Source organism: Myotis daubentonii, chromosome 6, assembly GCF_963259705.1.
Source record: "Myotis daubentonii chromosome 6, mMyoDau2.1, whole genome shotgun sequence".
In the NCBI taxonomy this organism is placed as follows: domain Eukaryota; kingdom Metazoa; phylum Chordata; class Mammalia; order Chiroptera; family Vespertilionidae; genus Myotis; species Myotis daubentonii.
In genome coordinates, this window is record NC_081845.1 from 9,834,295 (window position 1) to 9,857,454 (window position 23,160).

At 45.2% G+C, this 23,160-nt stretch overlaps 1 protein-coding gene and 1 long non-coding RNA gene across 2 annotated transcripts in view; both read right to left on the minus strand.

The window, feature by feature from the left end:
* Window positions 1-3,711: 3,711 nt before the first annotated feature.
* LOC132236784 (uncharacterized) overlaps window positions 3,712-23,160 on the minus strand; it is a 146,478-nt gene continuing 127,029 nt past the window's right edge. The window contains exon 3 of the long non-coding RNA XR_009453361.1: window positions 3,712-5,417. This is a non-coding gene — a long non-coding RNA (uncharacterized LOC132236784). The remainder of the gene's footprint in view (window positions 5,418-23,160) is intronic.
* Window positions 6,386-22,128, minus strand: IYD (iodotyrosine deiodinase). The gene is made up of 5 exons (XM_059700027.1): window positions 21,892-22,128; window positions 12,366-12,557; window positions 10,346-10,505; window positions 9,882-10,038; window positions 6,386-8,016 (listed from the first exon to the last, which is right to left on the minus strand). Exons 1-5 carry the CDS (start codon window positions 22,067-22,069, stop codon window positions 7,834-7,836), a joined length of 870 nt encoding a protein of 289 aa, XP_059556010.1. The 5' UTR covers window positions 22,070-22,128; the 3' UTR covers window positions 6,386-7,833.

Sequence of the window (23,160 nt, forward strand, 5' to 3'; positions counted from 1 at the left end):
AATGCTACATGATCACTTGGCTGGACCTAATACATCCTGTAGTACCTTCCTTAGCATGCGGCAGCAGGGGTGGCCTCCCTCCCTTCCAAGTGCAGAGAGTGGGCCTTAGAAACGCCTTTCAATTCTTTTTCTAGTCCAAAAATTTTACAGAAATATAGTGTTAAGTCAGCCCAAATGCTCCCAGTTTGTGACCAGAAATGAAATTATAAATGCAGGATGCCAACGAGTGAAGAGGTTGCACTTAGTTTAACCTCATCCCACCCCTGCCCCTTCAAACGCTTACCTCCTCTCTGCCCATGATTATGTGGGTTTTGTTGTAGCCGGTTTATCTAGCTACTAAATCTAAGAGATTCAGACTCTCCTCTTTTTTTCAAGAGTTTTCCACCAAAAATGCAGAAATGGTTTTGGGGATGTCTCCCAACCACCATCCAGTGATATCATCAAATCACAGGGGTTCGCTGCAGTGTTCGTCCTGTCAGCCAATATAGACCAAGGGCTGCCATGGGCCAGGCCCTGTGCTAGGTGAGGGCATAGAGCTGAGCTAGACTCGCTCCCTGCTCTCCAGATGCTGAGAGTCTAGTGGAGGGCCGACCTGAGGAAGGGGATGGCAGGTGCCATGTGAGAGGCCCCTGTGGCTGCTCAGGAGAGAGGCGAGCCCAGCCCCAGTCTTTCCTGGCAGAGTCAGATTGGAGAATCTGGCGAGACTTCTTCAACAAAGTGACAGAAAGTTAGGCGTTCAAGGTGAAGCCCGGAGAAGTCTATGGGAAGGTATCGGGGTCTGAGCAGAAAGGGCAACCGTGGGGATTGAGGGGTGCAGAAGATGGTCCCTGTTGAGCAAGGGGGACCCAAAGCGGGGAAGGCTACCATCTCAGTGATGGTCAGACACCCTGATGCTGGAATCATCTTGTCTTTCACACACACATTCTCTCCATTCTCTCTCTCTCTCTCTCTCTCTGAGTCTGGTGGAACTGGCCCTCAGGGCCTAGGAGACACTGTGACCGCCTGTGACTCACATCCCCTCTCTGTGACTCCCTGACCTCAGCCCACTCTTCCCGCTGCTCTCCTTTCTCCAGTTGCCTTTCCTCAACCCCACCTTGGGGGTTTTATTTTCCATCCCTCTGGTGGCCCTGCTGTTTGCTTGCTAGCTAAATGATTTATACATTCCAGGCTGGATCCAAGACCATGTGGGATGAAAACCAAATGCAAATTGACTAAGGAAAGGCCAGAATAAACACAAACTTAAAGACCTCAAACTAACAGTTTCCAAGGCTGTGTATCCATCTGAGCTGTCCTCTCCCGCTCTCCAGCTCACTCAGAGCTGTCCTCACAAGGTCTGCCAGGCGCTGGAAGAAGGTCCCTTGGCGTCCCTTCTTTTCCTTTTGAAGATGAATGTGGTCTCAGGCTTCCACAGGGAGCCTCTGCTAGGTCGGCAGTACCTCTGCCAGTGCAGTGGCCTGTCTCCCGCCACACACACACACACACACACACACACACACACACACACACTATCCCCCCTGTCATCCTAGCAGCTCTGTCCCTATACTCCTGGGTCAGATTTTCACCTTCTGAAGGATCTTCAGGAACCACACCTCCCACCTCCAGGGGAGCGTGTGTCTGACCCACACCAGCGCAGGCAGAGACTATGGGAGGGACCCTGGTCATCACTGTGATCTTATTCCAGACTTTTTTCCTGTGACAGGACCTTGGACCTGGGATATATTTACAATAACTGCTTCCTCCCAGTCAGGCTTTACGGAGTCAGCACTCTGGGCTCCAATCCCAGCTTTGTCACTAAAGATAATTTGTAATCCTGGGCAAGTCACCATAGCCTCTAAGTACCTATTCCTTCAGCCAGTCAACAAATATTCATGTAGCAGCCACTGGCACTGGGGGTATAGAGATGCACATGATTGAGACGATGTCTTAGAATTTACAATCTGGTCATGGGAGATAAATGAGTTTTTAAAAATCATGGGGGAGGGAACTTTAAGAAAACAATTTGGTAATATTAAGAAAAGTTGAAATGTGAATGCCCTTTGATCCAACAATTCTAAGCCTGGGTAAGTACTCTAAAAAATTCTTATGCATTTACACAAGGTGAAAAAAAAATGAAGATAAAATAATTTAAATGTCAACTCACAAGAGAATGACTAATGTGTGATATATTCCCACAATGGTGTCGAGCAGTGAAAATGAATGAACCCAAGCTGCACACATCAGTATAGTCTGTCTCACAAACATGATATTAGCTTAAAGCAGTAAGGAGCAGAAAACATGTGAAGTGTAATGTCATCTACGTAAAGTTAAAACATGCAAAATAACATTATATATTATTGAGCAGCAGCGGTATTATTTTTAATGAATAGGAATGAATAACGCCAAATTTGGGTTAGTGCTGTCCTCCACAGAGGGAAGGAAGAATATGGAATATGGGTCGTCAGCTGTACTGACAGTGTTCTTTATCTTAACCTCAGTTGTGAATACATAGCTATTTACTGTAATGTTCTTTAGAATGTGTGTATATTTTAAATGTTGTCTTGAAATTTTTTTACTTTATTAAGGGTTGATAGGTGCTATGATGTGATCAAGAGTGGCTGGCATGGGGCTATTTGGGTTGAGTGGTCAAAGAAAGCTTCTCAGAGAGGTAGCAGTTGAGCTGAAAACATGAATGACATGAAGGAGCCAGCCACAACAACATCTGGGGGAGGAGTATTACAGGTAGAGAGAAATTTTAATGCAAAATGTCAGGAATTCTGAAGGGTCTGAGGTTGTACATTGCCTGCAAGCTAGCAAGGTAGCCTGCCATTTTTGTGGGAGCTGGCAGGAGACATGAGACATCTGGGTCAGAGCAAGGGATTTTATTATTCATGCCAGCAGGCAGCGTGAACTTCATGTTCACATGGGTTCTCCATGCTCCCTTCCCAGAGGCACTGTTCAGAGGTCAAGTCAATAAGACGTGCTGGTGGATTTGGATGCGGGAGATAAGAGAACGATAGAAATTTAAGGTGCTTTCTAGGTGTCGGGCTGCATCCACAAAAGAACAAATTGAGGGTCGAGGCAAGGGAGGACAAGGACACTTAAGTACTACTTTGAGCATGTAACTGTTAAGATGCCTAATGCATATCTAGGTTCTTAGAAAACAGTTGGGTGCAAGCATTTGCAATTTAAGGGAGGGATCACTGCTGAAGGAATAGAATAGACCTGGGAGGCCCTGTGGGATGACAAGTACTTAGAGCCCTGAGATGAATGAGGTCGCCAGAGAATGCTTTCTGAATTCACCAGACTTCTCGGCCAGTGGAATCACCTGGAGTGCTTGTGAGAAACACAGACTCCCAGGTCTCATTCAGATCTCGCATTCTAAAACTTTATGATCTATCTAAAGTTTTTGCATAAATTCTTTCACCAATATTTATTGAGTGCCTGTTATATTTCAAGAACTGGGCTTGGTGGTGATGGGTGGAGCTATAGCAGCATTTTGTGGTCACAAAGAAAAACCAAGGGAACACTGAGATCTTGGCAGATTTCATGGAACCAATGGCCCCGCATCCAAACTTGTCATTATGAGGGAAAATAACCCCCTATTTATTTAGTCCATTATATTGAGTGGGGGTGTTGCTTGTTTGTTACTTTCAGCCAAAAGCATTTTAACCTAATACACATGTTTTATTACTATATTTATAAATCTAGTAAATTTAAATAAAATAAAACAAATCATTATGATTAATGTTTAATTAACTCAAGTTGAGTAGGCTAAACTCCCTTAAACCATCATTCTCATACATCACTTATTAAAATCTCTTAGACATTTTAAATTGCTTGTATAGACTTAATAATAGTTGAGTTTCTGGTTTAACACTTCAAATAATTGACCTGGCAAGTTTACAACCAATTAAGCCAAAATGTTCTCAGATATTTAAACATCTCTTCTAAATCTAATAAGTTAAACTTACAAATATCGTGAATGTATCCTAAAACTATTAAGGAGCTCAGTCAAGTTTTCTTACATCTTCCAACTTAAAATCACAAGCCCAAAATCAATTTCACGCTTTCAATCAGAGTCATACGTTTCCACTTAAAGAATCACTTAAATAAGAAACACACGCAAGATTATTCCTAAGCTCAACATGAAAGTACCAATATTATGGGTCTGATTTATTTTATCATTGCCGTATTTAATTCTAAACATTCCCAGATGCGGAAAGTCACTTACTCAACCAGGGAGCAGATTTTTTACCTCAGGAGAGTCAGAGTTACCGGGTCAGGAACTCATGACCACAATATGGTGAACGTCTCAGATAAGCTGAGGTCCCTTAGGAGCAGAGTCAGAAGGCATGTGAGCGCCCTGACCCTTTCTGTGGTCACTATGACAACAGAGGACATCCTTCCATGGGCTTTGATTTTAGAACCTTAATTCCAGTCTCCTCTTCACTATTCTTCTGTATTTTTTAATTATTAGAAGAGATGAAAATCAGCAGCTCCACCTCCACCCAAGTGAGCTCACTTCCGTTATTACTTGATTGACTTCTATGCTCTTGGTGCTCTGGAGACATTGCTAGCATATTTCCATGCTGCTCTAAGGGAACATTAAGGCTGTTGGATTTAATCCTGAACAATTGGCCCCATGCCATGACTCTAAAGTCATGATAATGACAATAACCATTCCCCTTCCTTGGGACTTGTTAGGAATTCCCCAAATAGGATGATAGCATCTCCCATTTCCTCACAACTACTGTATTTGACTCGGCAGCATCTTGGCTCCAGGTGCTGCTGTTCACCCGCCAGTGTTGCCTGCCCGGGACATCCTGTTCATTAGCTAATCTGCCTCAGGCTCAGATGCATCAGCCCCTTCTCTCCACTGGGGTGCGGGGAGTCTCCTTACTATCCCCACCTCCGTTCTCTGTAGTCACCTCTCTAGCAGGTAGACAATGGCCTCCTGTTGGACTTCCTTTTTTTTTTTTTTAAAGAAAATATTTTTATTGATTTCAGAGAAGAAGAGAGAGGGGGAGAGAGAGAGAGAGAGAGAGAGAGAGAGAGAGAGAGAGAGAGAGAGAAACATCAGTGATGAGAGAGAATCATCGATTGGCTGCCTCCTGCACGCCCCCTCCTGGCGATGGAGCCTGAAACCGCGGCAGGTGCCCTGACCAGAAATCGAACTGTGACCTCCTAGTTCATAGGTCCAAGCTCAACCACTGAGTCACACCGGCCGGGCTGCCCAGCCTTCCTGGTGTGGGAGTGAGGGCACCAGGCAGCAGAGCTGGAGCAGCATCTGTTTTAGACTCGTCACTGTGTTTAGATAAGTGTGGACTAAAACATGACAAGTATCAATAGTAGCAACAACAGTACTAACCATAATATCAGGAGCCGACCCTGAAAGCTTACCATGTTCACCACCATATGCTAGGTCAGTGGTCGGCAAACTGCGGCTCGTGAGCCACATGCGGCTCTTTGGCCCCTTGAGTGTGGCTCTTCCTGAGCCTTAGGAGTACCCTAATTAAGTTAATAGCAACGTACCTACCTATATAGTTTAAGTTTTAAAAATTTGGCTCTCAAAAGAAATTTCAATCGTTGTACTGTTGATATTTGGCTCTGTTAATATTTGACTATGAGTTTGCCAACCACTGAGCAAGATGAATCATCATATTCAATCGCCTCAGGAACTCTGAGATAAATGCTACATGTATCCTCATTTTACAGATGAAGAAAATGAGGCTTTAAAAGATTGTTTTCCACAGCCTCCAGCTGGCGAATGCCAGAAGAAAAACTTGCATCAGGTCCATCTGTGCTGTGCTCTGGGGACCGCATTAGTTTTAATTCCATCCCCCAGAGAGAAAGCTGGCTGCAGCACGTCCCAAATTCGTGTCTGTACCTCTGCTCGGCATCTGACAAATCAGGGCTGTTTCCGGCCTTGGTGATCTGGACGGTGGCCAGCCCTTTGCACTCTTTTCCTCGAGGGCCCCTAACTCCTGCGCACTCTAGACTTTTCTTTCCTCCCAAGTGGCTTTGTATTTGAATGGCTGTACGCAGACCCTCTCCACTCCATACCCCAAAGGCCAAGTTCTCAGCCCACCTGAGCACAGTGAGTTAAAACTACCAAAGAGCTCCCTGGGCACAAATCGTTTCCAAACATAAAAAATAGAAGTTTATTTAACTTCAATTTTTTGCACTGTGATGCCAAAGTGTGTTTATTATCCTGATATTTGGAACTAATAGTGTCTTTTTCCCATTAAATACACTATGAAGTGCAGTGGTTAGATTCCCATTCCAGCCCATCTAGGTCTAATAGCCACATGTACTTTGAGCCAAGCTCATTTACAATAAAGAATACAGGATAAATACCTATCACAAAACTGATGATTTTTTTTTAACAAAAAGAATAGAAATAAAATGCAAGAAAGTTTGTATTTATTAAAATGTATAGACTTGGGGGAAAGCATGTTTAAAGGAAAATGAAGATAGGGATGGAAGATGTGGGAGATTCTAAAAGAGACTTCTGGGTACTTCAAAGGACTTCGGAGGTGGAGGGCTTGGGTACTTGTAATATCTAATTATATGTCAGAGGGGAAAAGTCTCCCTTTTCTCTGACACAGAGTTGTCACCAGCTCTGACTCTCAACATGATACTTGGGCTTTTCTTGAGTCGTGTGACTCACAAGTGGAATGAAAAGAGGCAGGAGAGGTCATCCTGAGGGAACTGAGTGGGAAAAAAGAAAGTTGAGGGAGGGCACAGTAGAAGGGGATAAAGAGGTGAGTAGGGTTGCCTCATGAACAACTACTTGATCTCTGAGTGTGCCTCTGAGTACAGTCCCCCTGAAAGGGAAAACGGTGTGACAGGTGAAAGACTGGCATTCCCAACCTAGCACCTGTGACCCCATTAACTCTGAGCAGCCTGACTGCTGTCTGAAGAGAAGGGATAAATGTGTTTTATGGGATGGAGTAGAAAAGAAGGGAGCCATGGTTAGTGCTGTGAGTGGAACACATTTCTCTTTAAGGAAAAAAAAAAGTCCTGATTTGTAGTGTCTGCTGAGTATGGTGGTATAAATGCTCCCACTGTGGGCATTTTCAAGCAACAAATAGTTTAATAGTAACTGGCTCACCAATTCTTGAATATTTAATAATCAGCTTCCACATGCTGATGTGAGCCGCTCCAACACACCACTCCAACAACAGACAGTGCGACTAACCATGTATATGTTCAGACAGTTGCCGATCCAACCTCCCTACTCAAGCCTGCACTGTTCTGCTCTATGTGACATTTTAATTTTTCAATAGTTAATTATTCAAAACTGACAGAATATTCATGAAATTCAGTAAAAGAGTATCTCAAAAAGCACATTCTTTGCCTAAAAACCATCAGAAACCCTAGGGGCAGAGGGCCATTTGATTCATCTAAGTTTAAATTCAAGAATCATCACAGAGCTGGATTCTTGCGACTACATTACATTTTCTGATGACTGTGCTTTTTATGTGATTTTTTTTTAAGTAAAAGAAAAAAAAATCAGCCATGATTTTTTCTGGAACAATTTAAAACACTTAAACACCAGAGCATGTTTTTAGTAAAATTGTAATCCATTTCCAAAGTGGGTGAGAAATGGAAGAGCGCATACCTGCTGATCTTACTCTATGTTCCCCGAATCACACTCTCAGAAGCAGGGGTCTCAGACTCCAAGTGCTGGAGAACGTGGAAAGGTCTCTGCACACAGAGTGCCCCTCCCCCCCCCCCGTGGCGTGGAGTGCTGGGGGACCTAAGCTCAGAGAAAGGGCAGCCAGAGACCCCAGAGGAGCAGGAGACGGGAGCAGCCACACCCCCTCCAGCGTCTCCCTGCTGGTCTCCCGCCTACACAGTCACCATGACCTGATCCAGAGGTTTCCGTTTCAGGTCGGGCACCGTGGCCTCTTTGCTGGGGTACCCCACGGGCAGCAGCATCAGCAGCTTCTCGTTTGTGGGGCGGCTCAGGAGCACCCTCAGTCGGGGGCCACAGTTGAGAGGAGTGGTGGTGACCGTCACCAGGCCTGCGTTCTAAAACGGGAGAGGAAAAGAGTACATGGAAACTTCAGCAGCAATGTCCGGCTCTGCAAGGCCGGGGACATTGCAGTCCCCGTTCGACCTGCTTGTTCTTTCCGTTCCCGGACGTGGGGCAGCAAAGAGGCACAGGGGTATCGTGACTCTTGCCTGCTCTCCTCAATCCCCCCAGCCCCCACCTTCTTTTAACCAAACAGTGGGAAGGTTCTTGAAGAAGAAAAATGCCAGTCTTACCTTTCTTTAGGCTTAAGAAATAGGAACGGTTATTATTTCATGGAAAGAATTTTGGGGAATCCAACTACACTAAAGGAATGACAAAAAAACCAAGTGGTTCCTATGAACCAACCATGGACAGAGCACTGTCCCCAGCTGATAACCCCACATCCAGTGAGAGAGGACCCAGCAGCCAAGGGGGGAGGCAGAGCAAATACTTCATCAACCTCTCCCCAAGCCCCCCAGATCATAACAGCTGATAAAAATCATGTGTAGCCTTAAGGCACCTCCGCAGCTGGCCCTCTCCACCACTGTCTCCCCTCACCCAACCCCCCACCCTCCACCCCCCACCTCCGCGCCCACCTCCCTGCTTTTCCAATCACCGCCAAGCCTGAGCCAGAAAGTTCTGGAACTGCCTTTGAGAGTCCAGCACAACTCATCACTATGCCATCTGTCCAGATGGGGGCTTCTGGAGATTTCTCTTTCCTCCCTGGCAAATCAAGACCTGCACTCAGAATGATGCCTTCTGGAACGCTAGAGGGCAGCAAACTCAACACTAAAGTGGCAAAAGGCTGCTGAGTCAAAGGCCTGGAGGCCACTTGTGATCTGAGCGCGCTTCTCCCAGGACACCGGAAACTAATCTAATATTGTACCTCAACTATAATTGAAAAATAGAAAACTATTTGAAAGGAAAAAAAGATGGATGGAGGTGCCCTGCGGCACAGTGATTCCTATATTTATTAGTGTACAGAATCAGGAGGGGGGAAAAAAAGATTTCAGCTCCTTTAGGACAAATTTTCAAGTAATCTATTTCTCTTTTGTGCAACAGTGACCATACTTTGTGAGGTGTTTCTGACGCGCAGACTTTCCTTGGAGATGGTGAAGAAGCCCACAGTGACTTACTGTTCTTTGGCAGTATGAGCACTCACTCTGATAGTCTTGTTGGCTTGACTTGTTTACCGGTTTCCTGTCTCTCTCCACCCCAAGACCCCAATTCCCACCAGAACACACAGTTCATGAGGCGACTATTCCTGGGGCCTCCCAGGATCTGTCACAGAGAAGGAACTCGGAGGGGATTTGTTGAGGGAATGAACTGACTCAGGTGAAAGGCATACCTCAGCTACTCTGCTTCATGCTTAGTATTGCTCTAGCTACTAGGTAGATGGACTTTTTTAAGTACATGAACATGTTTCTAATGCAATACAATGTAAACTCAACTTCTCAGGAAAGGAGCTCAGTGATAGAGTCCCCCTTATAGTTTTGAAACATTTCATCAGCGCAGACAACAGCAAACACAGCTAGGAAACCAGTCACTGGAACTTCCAGGCTCTGAAAGTGTGTGTCTCCCAACACCCTTGACCTTCACATGTCACAGATGAAGGCAAACAGAAGGGCCTTTCTTCTGAGCCTGCAATGATGTTTCAGGTGAATTTCCAGGAAGAATTCCAGCTCATTGAACCACTGTACTCACCCCGCCTGGTTTCAGAGTCAGTTTTCACGTCAGAGTTACCTCCCTCGGGAATTCAACTTTACAATAACAATTTCCGAATGTCCCTGAACCAGAAACTCAGCTGCCCTCTGTGAATACGGCCACCGCTTGGCCCCCAAGCATCACCTCTCTCTCCAGGGCCAGGTGGAGGCTGACCTACCTGCAGGGCGGCGAGGAGGATGCCACACGCGATGGACACACTGATCTCATTGTAGTAGTGGACCTTCTTTTTGCCATTGGCGGTAAAACCGTGTACTTGTTTGAAAATGAGAATCAAAACGGGAGCTGTGTCCAAGTACTCTTTAATCCAATTAGTTCTGAAAGGGAAAAAAAGATATTTCAGAGAATATTTGCTCTTATGAGTTTTTGTTCTTTTCACTACTTTGCTTATTTATGTTGCAAATAACAAGGTTTTGCCATGAGAAGACCAAAGCTAAGATTTGACCCAGACCTGATATATATGCTCAAGGCAATACAGTGGTGAGACCGGGCCTAACTTCCATAATTCCTCACAGAGGCAGGTTCAAACATTTGAACACCTAAACAAAACCGGGAAACTGACACCATCGTTGTTTCATTGTAAGAAGTCAAACCAAACATCCCTCACCCCACCACCGTGTGTACCTCAGTTTCTTCAGGTCTGTGACCCATCGTTGTCCCATCCTTTTCAGGTAGTTTATTTTCTCTTCCTCCTCAATGATCTCCCGGATCTGGTGCTTCATGTCCGGGTCCTTCACAACCACGAAGGTCCAGGGCTCTGTGTGGGCCCCACTGGGGGCTGTTCCTGTCCCCCATTAAAATCAGAAATTAACACTGCAGGGAAATGTGAGACCGTGGATTAAGAATATAGAGGGAGAGTCACACTTGCTGAAAATGAAGTTACCTCTTCTGGCAAACAGAGCACTTGGTGACAGCCCCTGGTGTGTTGCTGCTGCCTCCTTTCATTCGGCCTCACCGTAGGAGGCTCTGCATCTGCTGGTTGAGGTCAAGGCCAGTGGATCTAGGGCTGGAGGGACCTAGCACTGCTTCTCGAACTAAGTGGGAGAAAAATGTCCCTAGAACCTGAATCAGGACCACAGAGGGAACTCAGAGGGGGAATTGTGATAGCCCAAATTCTCCAAAACGTCATCTGTTTTGATACCCTTGAAAAAGGATGAAGTCATAAGGTTTATGGTAAAATGTAAATGGTTAAGTTGTTTTTAAAACACTCCTCCAAAGGCAATGGAACTCTAATTTGTTTAGTGCCAACACCAAAGCTCTGAGTATGGACTGTGGGGCTTGTGGCTTCGTTGGGACACACAAGAACTCTTGGTCCTGGGTGCTCAATACACACATCAGTGTGTCTTCTGCCTCTCACAGGCTTCGGGAGCACCCAGCCCACACCTTGATCATCCCAGGGACCCCGACAAAGCTGCATAGCACCTCTCGGTGCCCAAGGAGCTTGCATATCCTTTTAGAATCCAGCCATGGCCTGGGCCAGCTTCTGGTCTGGATCTGATCACCCCTCAGTCCTAGAAATGGCCCCCTGTTCCTAGACCACAGTGGCCCTCTGGTGGGATATTTCAGAAGCAACTATGCCTTTCTTCCTACTGAGTAATTTAATGGCATAAACTCTACATGAGGGGGGCTCAGGCCTCCAGCCTTGACGACGTCCTTGTTTGCCACCCACGACTCCTCATGGCAGAGGGGGCATGATTAAATTGTGAAATGCTTTAGCGAGTCAGAAGCTAAACATAAAGCACACATTTCTACACAGAGGGATTCCAGTTCAGTTTGTGCCTATGTTATCTGCCCAATAAATATTTGCGTCACTATCCTAAGAAATAAATTCATCCCTAATATTTTTAATTCTACCAAATTTATCTAAGCATCACATGTGCACACACATATATAGATACAGATAATATACACAGAAGCAATTTAATAACTGCTATTAGTTAAAGGACTCAACAATTTAGTGCATTTGTACTCTTAATTGAAATGAATAAAACTCCAATCACAGAAGACTCTCAAATAAGGGGCTTGCTCTTATTTCTCCTCCCACTTTCTTGTAGTTCTCATGTTTGTTTGGTTTTTTGTTTGTTTGTTTTTCTCTGTAGAGATAGCAATTTACATTGAAAATTAGTGTTACTTGTTTGGTTTATTTTGAAAATTCACACAAGTAAATTTGGTAGGTCATCAGAATATAGTGTCAGAGCATTGTGGAGTATGATATAAGAGACTTGGTTCCAAAAAGAGAAATATATAAATGAGAGAAAGAGAGAGAGAGAGAGAGAGAGAGAGAGAGAGAGAGAGAGAGAGAGAGAGAGGTGCTTTAAGGGGAGAAGAAAGAAAAATATTTATCTTCCAATGTATAATAGTGTGTTCAGAAATTTTTGTTTTTAATGAAAGTTCATAATGTTCAGTCATTTCAGAAGTTTTGAACTATTGTCACATCTGCTCCCAAGGAGTTTCTAATAGGCAAACGTTTATAGAAAGTGGGAATAATCATATTTCTGGCCGTCAGTCAGCACCTGGGTTAGACTTTACAGGTAAGCTTATCACTCTAGGCTTCCTTCACCGTGTTTGAGCTTCAACATTGCTCAGTATTGTCACAGCAGTAATGCAGCTGACATTCTCAAAGACCCAGTGTGTGATTACAGACCTGCTGTTTTGATGACATTCTCAATGACTTCCATTGGGACTTGCTCGTTACTTATGAATCTCACTGAGCGTCTCTTATTGAGAAGCTCATAAAATTCCTGGGATCTCATAACCATTTCCTCCTCAGGATACCGGGTGTGGGAGAATGGGATGTGTTCAACACTTTCCTCGGACTCTTGCCACTCATCAGCATCTGCAAATAAGAACAAGAAAAGTAGCAAATTAAATGATCTCTCTTAGTCATCAGGTGGCCACTTGGGAGAAGGAGATAAAGTTCTCAAAACTTTATGAGCTCAAAAGCATCAACAAAAAAATGAGATGTATAGATCTACAGAATCTTGACCTCTGATCTTGACAATCCTTTAAACTCCAGATTGGTTATAAATCAAGAAAAAGAAAAATTTCCCCTACACAAAGATGAGGAATGCAACTTTTTATTAATAGTGAACTAGCTAGTTTGAAACACTCTCTCATCAGCTGAAAACCACTAGGATCACTCAATAAAATATTGTTACAAAGTCCTTTTAAAATCACCGAATTGTTGACAACATAGTAAGAAATTCCCAGGCCAAAACTAAAGAGAAAATATGAACCTCCAGAGGTAAAGCCTCACAGAAGCTGTCTTTTCCCTAATTGTGTTTGTCAATCCCTACACATGTCAATGTCCATTTTTAGATTTCCAGGAATCAAGAGGGACAGAAATCAAAGCTCAGGCCCCAACACAGTGGGGAATCTCATAGTCTGGAACCTTCCCAGAAATGAGGAAAAATACCAAACCTACATACTTAAGAAGCCCAGTCAACTCCAACCGGTATAAGAAAAAGAAACCCACACCTTTTGTGATAAAATATAAAATGTTAAAAGCAGTCAGAGGGGAAAATATTACCTTAGGAAGACTAATAAGAATAACTGAAATCCTAACAGCAGCAAGAATAATTGCATCGAATACCAGTGGACTAAATGCTCCTGATACAGGCCAATGAGTTACATGTTTAAGCCCTACTGTGTTTTTTATTAGAAAGTATAGTTGACATACAATATTATGAGTTTCAAGTGTAAAGCATAGTTACTCTGAGGGATTGTACAAAGTGAAAGACTGCCGGGGTCCAACCCCAGCAGGTCCAGGGGTCCCCAAAGGTGTAGACGGAGTCGGCGAAGAAGGAATGACACGGAGGCAGCCTTCGGGTGATCATCATAGCCAGGTTCCTCTAGCCAGGTTCAGTAGCCAGGTTCTAGTCAGGCTCTCTTGCCAACCTCTGCAGTCAGGTTCAGTCCAGGATCCCTTGCCATGTTCTCCCGCTAGGCTCTGTCTCTAGGCTCCGAGGCCAGTCCCTCTCCAGGATCCTCCGGCATGCTCTCTCCAGCGAAGTTCTTCTGTCTCTAGGCTCCGTGTAGGTTCTGTCTTCTTGATTCTGTTCTAAGTCCTGAGTGTTTCTGTCTTGTTACAATTGTATTTATACCAGTTGATTCAATCCTATCAATCTCTATTACAAAGGTTAGGGCGTTTCTTATCTCCATTCCAGGGAGAAAAGATTATGTAGTTTAAGCATGATTGTTCATAGTTAAAGGGATTAATTACCCGACTGGCACTTAGTTGAGGGGTTTTATTCCCTCCCTAACTTCAGGGGAAAATCCCTACCTGGGGATTCAACCTTTCTCGGAGAGGTGACCTTGGTTAAAACACAGCACCAAGAAGGTGAGTAAACATATTAAGAACCATATGCCATATATGCCAGGTCCCTTGAAACAGCAAGGATGGACCGGCTCCCGGCAAATTCCCCCTTTTTTATTTTTTAAAAGCAGGCATTAAAAAGAAAAACCTCAAATGCTCTCTTATATCCATTTTAAGAGTAGGATTGGCGCTTTCCGCTATTACCTGAGTCCTGATCTATCATCCCAGGGAGAGCTTGCCAATCCTGCACTTTCCCGGAGTGGAAAGGCTGCAGTGGGGTTAAGGATAAGGCTCCTTGGGCCTACCTTCTCCCATGCCTCTACATTTACCTTTCCGGCACCTTTCCTTCCTCAGAAAAGCATGGACGTATTTCTTGTATAAAATGTTCCATCTGACTGGGAGTAACCTTAATTCCGCTGCTAACAAGCATATGTGTTAAAAGATCAATACAGAGTCTTTTTTCTTTAGACTCAGTATGGCACATCTTCTTAATCTAAAGATCAATACAGAGTCTTCTTTCTTTGGACTCAGTATGGCACATCTTCTCAATCTAAGTTCTGTACTATCCACCTTCTTACCCTATTTATCCTCTATAGGGGGGTCTGTAGCACCCTGGTGGAGTCCTATCCGTCCCGAGTGTGGGGGTTTTCAAGGGGGGGGGCTTACCTAGGGGAATCCTGTTCCAGGCATTCCCAAAGGTGTGGACGGAGTCGGCGAAGACTATCCACCCTCTTCCTACGGTGGAGTCCTATCCGTCCCGAGTGCGGGGCGCTTACCTAGGGGGTCCCTGTTCGGGCGCCAGATGCCGGGGTCCAACCCCAGCAGGTCCAGGGGTTCCCAAAGGTGTGGACGGAGTCGGCGAAGAGGGAAAGACTCGGAGGCAGCGTTCAGTTGATCAGCAGCCTAGCCAGGATCTCTAGCCAGGATCTCCAGCCAAGTTCTGTTCAGGATCTCCAGCGAAGTTCTGGTTAGGATTTCCAGCCAGGTTCTGTCCAGGTTCTCCAGCCAGGTTCAGTCACCATGTTCTAGTCAGGTTCTCTTGCCAATTTCTATAGTCAGGTTCAGTCCAGGATCTTTTGCCATGTTCTCTCGCTAGGTTCTGTCTCTAGGTTCTGAGGCCAGTCCCTCTCCAGGATCCTCCGGCATGCTCTCTCCAGCGAAGTTCTTCTGTCTCTAGGCTCCGTGTAGGTTCTGTCTTCTTGATTCTGTTCTAAGTCCTGAGTGTTTCTGTCTTGTTACAATTGTATTTATACCAGTTGATTCAATCCTATCAATCTCTATTACAAAGGTTAGGGCGTTTCTTATCTCCATTCCAGGGAGAAAAGATTATGTAGTTTAAGCATGATTGTTCATAGTTAAAGGGATTAATTACCCGACTGGCACTTAGTTGAGGGGTTTTATTCCCTCCCTAACTTCAGGGGAAAATCCCTACCTGGGGATTCAACCTTTCTCGGAGAGGTGACCTTGGTTAAAACACAGCACCAAGAAGGTGAGTAAACATATTAAGAACCATATGCCATATATGCCAGGTCCCTTGAAACAGCAAGGATGGACCGGCTCCCGGCAAAAGACTTTTGTAGGCAGAAGGGAGCAGGAGCAAGGAAGTTGTTGTAGACAAAAAACTGGATTGGTAATTGCAAAGTTAGATTCTTTTAGGACATGGCAGGGTCTATCAGGCGGATGACCTCACTAGTGCTGATCAGGCGATTCCTGGTCAACTGGTTTATGATTCCATTTCTGGAGGATCTGAAACTGTAATTAGGTTTGGTGAGGTGGAGCTTAGCATGTGTGACTCCAATTTGGGCCTGTTTTTTTGTCTTAACACATCTAGAACATAAGAATTTAGAGAGGTTGAAAGTAAAAGGCTAGAAAAGTTATACCATTCATCTCATAAGCATATCAATATCACATTTTTAAAAATTAAGGGTCACTTTATAAAGTTATTATAATATTAAATTATAAAATAATATAACATTACATTACATATTATAATATTAATATTTAATTATATTAAATTATAAATAATAATTATAAGAAATTCTAAAAAAGCAATTTAAAATGTGCGTGCAAATGTTAATCAATAGCAGAGTGAATAAATTATGATATCCTCTGGAAATGAAATATATACGAAAGCATTTTATCTGAATGTGAAAAATGAATGAACTTCAGTCACATGCCTAACCTGGATGAATTGTACAAGTATAATGTTAAGCAAAAGAAGCAAGTCAAAAGAATTTTAACATGATGATTCTATCATTTAGGAATGCATACATAGGCAATAAATCTGTAAATAAAAGCAAAGAAATAATTCCCATACATTCAAAGTAATAACTATTTCTGTAGGGTCAGGAAGAGGTTGTTACTAGAAAGGGACATAGCGGGTTTTATGGAGTGCTAAAATTTTTTATTTCTTAACCTAGGTGATAATTATATGGATATTTGCTTTAAAATTATTTGTTAAGCCATTCATCTATGTCTTATACACTTTTTCAATAAGTATATTACATCTCACAATTTTTAAAAATAAGAAGGCCATAGAAATGAATTACCAAAGAAATCAAACATGGATCAAGTGACAAGAACTGTGAGGTTAGAACATCTGAAGAAAGAGAGAAGACAGGCATGTTCTCACTGGGGTGAAAGTTTAAGTGGGTAAGGTCTAGTTTAAGTGGGTTAGATCTTTAGTGATGAAGTCCTTGCCATGTTACTATTTTTCAAAGCACAACAACAAAACCAATTTTTAACATTCCTGTTTCATATTTAAAATATCAAGGCTTTCAAGAAAGATTTAGAGTTTGAAACACTCCAATGAGAACTGAAAGTGTGAACAAAACTGGCCATGGATACTTCCTCTTCTGAGCAAAGAGCATAATCACAATCAGTGGAAAGTACCGCCCCCACCCCCTGAAGCCCAGTCCACTCCAAGCGGTATAGCAACAACTCTCCCCCGAATTGTTCACTTTCCCTCCCAAAACTGTTGAGGGAAGAAGAGGAGACACAGTTTTAAACCTCTGATGGCTTTTCTGTGTTGCTGTGTCCCTGGTTCCTGGTTTTTCAAGCATAGGAGTGACTGTTTGCAAAAAGGAGCTGAGCACTCCACCTGACAAAGTGAGGAGAATAGAATTTGGGGAGAAAAGCCCAGAGGCAGATCTACAAAATGAAGAATCAAAAGACCTTTGGAAGGAAAAAAAGGCTGCCCCCAACTAATACATTGGGTAAGTGGTTGGGAGGTGGAGAAATCACTGAAAAAAGCAGGGGGCGGGGGGGGGGATGATTTCCATAGGCAAGTAGGTGTGAGTGGGAAGGGAAAACATTGACAAAAAAAGCAGGAGGCCATGAGCCTGAGGCTCAGTGCCACAGGTGGTCTCATGAGCCAGTTCTGGACTAGAAGGGGTCAGTGGGAAGAAAAAAGGGGACATCTGTAATACTTTCAACAGCAAAGAGAAATTTTTTAAAAAGAAAGAAAATAGATGTCCAAGAGGCGAGGTGTCACTTTGGGCGCCCTCACATAAAGATGAGAATTACCCATGGAAACAGAGGGAAGAGAGCAAGGAGATCCAGGGCCTGAGGGTCTGGGACATTCCAGGTGGAATTCAGGGAGAGGATGGACCTTCTCTGACACTGGCTCCCACACACCACTCCTAGGTATCTGGGGACGGGGAGGAGGAGGGCAGGAGGGGACTCCCATGAAGGGGGACTGACTCCAAAGGGACCGAGAACCCAGCTACAATACTAGCAGGTTCCACTTGGCTCACAGCTCTTAGTGAGAAACTTCTTTGGACATTTTGCTAGCCAGGGCAGTCTGGCCCGGGACTATACACATTTAATCAGAAGGCCCAGTTACTAACTTAAAAGGAAGTAGGTGAGAGGGGGGAATGGCGACAATCAGCTCTCAGCTTTCCAGCAAAAGATTCTGAATCAAACCCAGATGTCATCATCACCAACCCTGAGCTTCCTCAAATGTGCCAATAAAGACTTTCAACACCAATGAGACTTCCTTCCCCATTTGTTAGGCAGTCTGGCAGCCTCTGTAATTACACAGTCACTGAGCAAGACCATGAAATGCTTCCTGAACTGAAACGTAAGTTACCAACTCTTAAGATCCGTTCAACCAGATTTATAGAAACGGAAAGGCAGCTTACAGGCATGACTTGGCAATTTCTGCAGCTTCTAAAGTCCAGGGTAGGTGCTCTCCCTGGAGTCTAGTAGAATGAAGAACTGGCCTAATCACTGCTGGCTGGATTGTCCTGCAGGGCCATCTGAGCGGTGCATGGTGGGGAGGGGGCTGTGAAGGGGGGCTGCTGTTTCTGGAGCCTCTCCCAGGCCTGAAGGTCTGTGTCCCGCCGAGGGAAAGAGCCAGGCTCAGAGACAGTACCCAGCGACCACCAGGCCATGAACCAACACAAATGCAAAAGGCACCAATTCTCTCTCCTTCCCCTTGACCTCTTGAGGGCCCCCAGGAAGGTGGTCCTCACCAAGAGGAAAGAGAACCACCTCTGGAAACTGCTGTCCTGCCTCCATCCTAGGCCAGCCCAGTCACCCTGGCGAGTCATTCGAGCTGTGAAGCCCGTGCATTTCCGGAACAAATGTGTGCTATTGCCGTCTGCCTTTTAATATACATCCTGTGCTCCCACACTTGGGGTTGGCTCTTGATACCAGGAGTAATTCACCTTTTATCGTTGCTTTAATGCCAAGGAACACAGAATTGCTCTGTAATTAGGTTTAATGGCCAAGTAATTCTAGGTCATGTCTCTCCTTTAATGCTTAACATGCAAGTGTTTTGTGGGTTTTTTTTTACTGCATTTCTACAGAAGCTCCTTTTGTGTTTTCTGATTCTACTCCAAAATTTTGGCAAGAAGGCCAAATATTTTCAAGCTATGAATCTACAGGCCAATTGGTGTCGTGGCATCCTTGTTCCCTCCCTGTTAATTTTGGGAGCCTCGAGGAGCAATGTAATGAGGCAGAGGGAGATGGGTAGCACAGTAGTCAGATTCTGAAGGTGAGGTTGGGAGCGACTTCAGGGCTCAACACCTGTCCTGGGGATGCCTCCTTCCCGACCATCACTCTGACTCCTGCGTGGCCTCTCAGTCAGCTACCTCCCTAGCTGCGGTCCAGACTGACTATTTCACTGGCAGCAACAGGGGTGGGTGGGGGTGGGGAGTCTGGGGCACCCAGATGAGGAACCTTGAAGAGAGCAACACTACCCTTTTTATATTTCCATTTCCAGGAACTTCCATGAGTCTGTGACATTTTATGGGAGCACTCTGAGGCTCTTACTTTGAGATAAACATTGCAACTTCTCCTTAGACCTCAGCTAGAAAAATAGGGAACTGAAAGTACTAGCAGGATACCATGCTTGACTTGTTCTCAGAAGAGCTTGTGTCTGACATGACACAAAGGAGCAGGGCCTCTCTAACGGACCACCATTCCCCCACCCCCACCCCACACACACACTGATTCCTGGTCTCTGAATGTGAACCAGGAATTCTCTGCGGGTCAGAGCTGGAGGAGGTTGGATTGGTACCCATACTATCCTTAACTCCCACTAGAATGGCCTACAACACTTGTTTTACTGCTTTGTCCCTTACTGCTAGTTTTCAAAATGGTTTTGGCTGGTATCTACTTGCTGTCGTCACAAACACCTCTGTGTTTCTTCAGTAATGGAACCCTTTCTCTTCTCCAGTTATGCCCCTTCCAAACCTGCAGTGCCCGCAGTGGTCCTCTCTTAGGCCATGGCCCCCCAGCCAGTGGTTAGGAGCTAGGACTTGGGTGGCAGAGGAGACTGAGTTTAAACATTAATTCTCCCCTACCCCTGTGTGACCTCAGTTGTTCTCACTTGTGTAAACAACAGAAATTTCAACAAGAGACTGTGAACTCTTCACTCAGGGAGTATCTGCACATGGCTGTTGAGGGGGCCACTATGCATCAGATTCATTCCTCGGTGGGAGGACTAGAGAGTGAAGAGATAGAGGATTTGGGGAAAAGAATAATCAGGTTAGAGAACCAGAACTGACCAAAGAGCTTTGCTCTGTGTCCCTAACCTTCAGTCCCTCTCCCCCCGCCACCCGAGGTATCTGATTCCCCACCAGCCTTATCAATCCCTTTTGTAGCCCATAAACCAGTGGTTCTCAACCTGTGGGTCGCGACCCCTTTGGCAGTGAAACGACCCTTTCACAGGGGTCGCCTAAGACCATCCCGCATACCAGATATTTACATTATGATTCATAACAGTAGCAACATTACAGTTATGAAGTAGCAATGAAAATAATTTTATGGTTGGGTCACAGCATGAGGAACTGTATTAAAGGGCCAGAAGGTTGAGAACCACTGCCATAAACTCTTAGGTCTTCAAATCCAGTGGCCTTTCCTCCATGCACTTTGCCTCTGAGCTCTCAGGGAAGTTTTAACCCTGCAGGCATCTCCTGTCACCTCTGTTCTAGGTCATTCTCCTTTGCAAAGGCAGCCTAGCAAACTGGCTGTGTGCCTGGGCCCTGGAACCAGACTGGCCGGGTCCTTGCTCAAATACCAACTGCTCAGGTAGTGACTTTGCATATTTGAGTCTCAGTTTCTTTATCTTCAAAATGGGGGGGAAATAACAGTGTCTACTTCACTATGTTATTATGAAGACTAAATTAATTTACTTCATGTAAAATGTGACACTGGATCTCATAAGTGCTACTTGTAATTATTATTTTTTTAAATATGGTTTTATTGATTTCAGAGAGAAAGGGAGAGGGAGAGAGAGATAGAAGCATCAATGATGAGAGAGAACCATTGATTGGGTGCCTCCAGCACGCCCCACACTGGGGATTGACCCTGCAACCCAGGCATGTGCCCTGACTAGGAATCAAACTGTGACCTGGTTCATAGGTCAATGCTCAACTACTGAACTATGAACCCAGGCCTATTATTATTATTATTATTATTAATAAAATAATAAAATTCATGCACTCGGGGGGTTGGGTCCCTCAGCCAGGCCTGCTCCCTCTCACAGCCCAGGACCCCTCAGGAGATGTCCACCTGCCAGCTTAGGCCTGCTCCCCAGGGGAGTGGTCCTAAGCTGGCAGTCAGACATCCCTCTGGCAGCCAGGGAGCCCTCTGGGGATATCCACCTGCCAGCTTAGGCCTGCCTGCCCCATTCACCTCTTCCTTCTCAGGTCAGCCATGACCTGACCACCCGCTTGCTACCCCACTTCATTTCACCCTTCCCCAGATCAGCGCCGTCCTCCCATCTTCTCAGCATCTTTCCCAGGGGTTTGTTCTTTTTGCTTCTCTTACCTGAGATGCCTCCTAACCCTTGCCAATCATGTCCTACTAATTTGACAAGCCTGGTTCATCCTTTTGCTAACTCCTCACCACACCCTGAGGCCTTCTCCAAACAGCTTATGATCAGCTCCACCTGGTTCATCTCTTCGTTACCCTCTGTTGCCTGTTTATTGCCGTGTCTGCTGAATAAGACATTCAGCTCTGAGGACAGCCGCCACTTTTGTCTCTAACCCATGGGGCCTGGCACAGTCAAAGGTAGCAAGTCCCTACTTCGAGGCCGCTTTTTAAATTTCAAAGTCCTTGACCAACACCTGACCACCAATCCCACGGCCGCCCCCAGCCTGTGATGTGTCCCTTCAGAAAGGTTTCACCAACCACAGCAGGTGGCAGCCAGGAAAACATCAGCCCTCCTGGCTTTTTACTCAGAATCTGGGAATAAAGGGGGGTGGGTGCCAGCAGGCGAAGGCTGACCACCTGAGAGGAACGCCCTGTCCCTGTCACTCATGAGTCTGTTAGTAACAGAGGCAGCTGTCCTGCCATCAGCCAGCGCCCATCACAAAACGCCACACAGCATGGCCCACAGCTTTACCTTCTTCCACCTGCTGGAGGTCAGTGCTGTCCTTCAGGTCTGCATCCACCCAGGGCCGGGCCTCGGACCCGGCTCTCGCCTCCCCTTTCCTTCTCTCCATGCCTCTATCCGCATTTTTAAAGATCCACACGATCAAAACGCAGACAACTGCTATCAAGACCGGAGTGAGGGAAAACATGCTCACAAGTCAGAGAATGGCGTGCGCACCTCCCCACGCTGGTATTTAAGTCAACAGAGGGAAGGCGGAATGCCAGGAGAGGGAACGAGGGGGAGAGGGCGTGCCTGGGGGAACCAAGTGAACTCCAGCTCTGAGCACTTGCCAAGGAGCGAAGGTCACAGCTGAGTGGGTGGGTGTGATGTAGGTTTGGTAATGCACGGGTGCATTCACCTTTTTGAATTGTGTGCTCAATCAATGCATTCTTAGACAATGATTGCCAGCGTTGCGCTGAACACGTCCAGGCACCAGATCCTGCCAGCAGCGGTAGAAGGCATTCATCTTCCTCCCGGATGTTTTCTCTGAGAGCCGCGCTGTGTATTCAATGTGCCCGGAGCTAGCAATCGCCTGGAGAACTCTTTTGTAATAGAGCCGATTTCCAGACACCAGCTCAGACCTGCTGAGGGAAAATTCCCAGGAGAGGGGCCTGAACATCTACATTTTAAAATGGATTGTTCCTGAAACTGCCCTGAGGTTTTCATATTTTAAAAAATAATAATAAAGCCTGTGTCGACACATAAAGAAATTCTTATTTTGCATTAGAGGAAAATGTTGGTCCAGGAAAAGTGATACAAAAACTTGAAGTGACAGTTTGATTGATTTATAATAATTTAAGTAGGGCCTTTTAAAAATGTCTTAATTTGAGTTGCTCTAACAGAAATACCATAGCCTGGGTGGCTTAAATAACAGAAATTCATGTCTTGGCGTTCTGGAGGCCGAAGTCCAAGATCAGGGTGCAGCCGCCTTCCCTCCTGGTGAGGGCCTTCTTCCTGGTTCTCCAATGGACGCCTTCTTCCTGCCCTCTCTCTCTGTCTCTTCTTCAAAGTACCCGTCTCACTTGGGAGGGCTCCACCCTCATGCCCCAATCACCTCCCAAAGGCCCCACCTTCTAACACCATCACCTTGGGCAGTGGTCGGCAAACTCATTCGTCAACAGAGCCAAATATCAACAGTACAACGATTGAAATTTCTTTTAAGGGCCAAATTTTTTAAAACTTAAACTATATAGGTAGGTTCATTGTTATTAACTTAATTAGGGTACTCCTAAGGCTTAG

What these genes read in the sequence shown, in the direction of transcription:
- IYD (XM_059700027.1), bottom strand. Translation starts at nt 22,069, where the DNA reads ATGTTTTCCCTCACTCCGGTCTTGATAGCAGTTGTCTGCGTTTTGATC. An exon ending in ACAGACCTGAAGAAACTGAG is followed by an intron (nt 10,039 to 10,345) that starts GTACACACGGTG and finishes TTTCCCTTTCAG; the next exon opens with AACTAATTGGATTAAAGAGT. An exon ending in TCCTCCTCGCCGCCCTGCAG is followed by an intron (nt 8,017 to 9,881) that starts GTAGGTCAGCCT and finishes CTCCCGTTTTAG; the next exon opens with AACGCAGGCCTGGTGACGGT.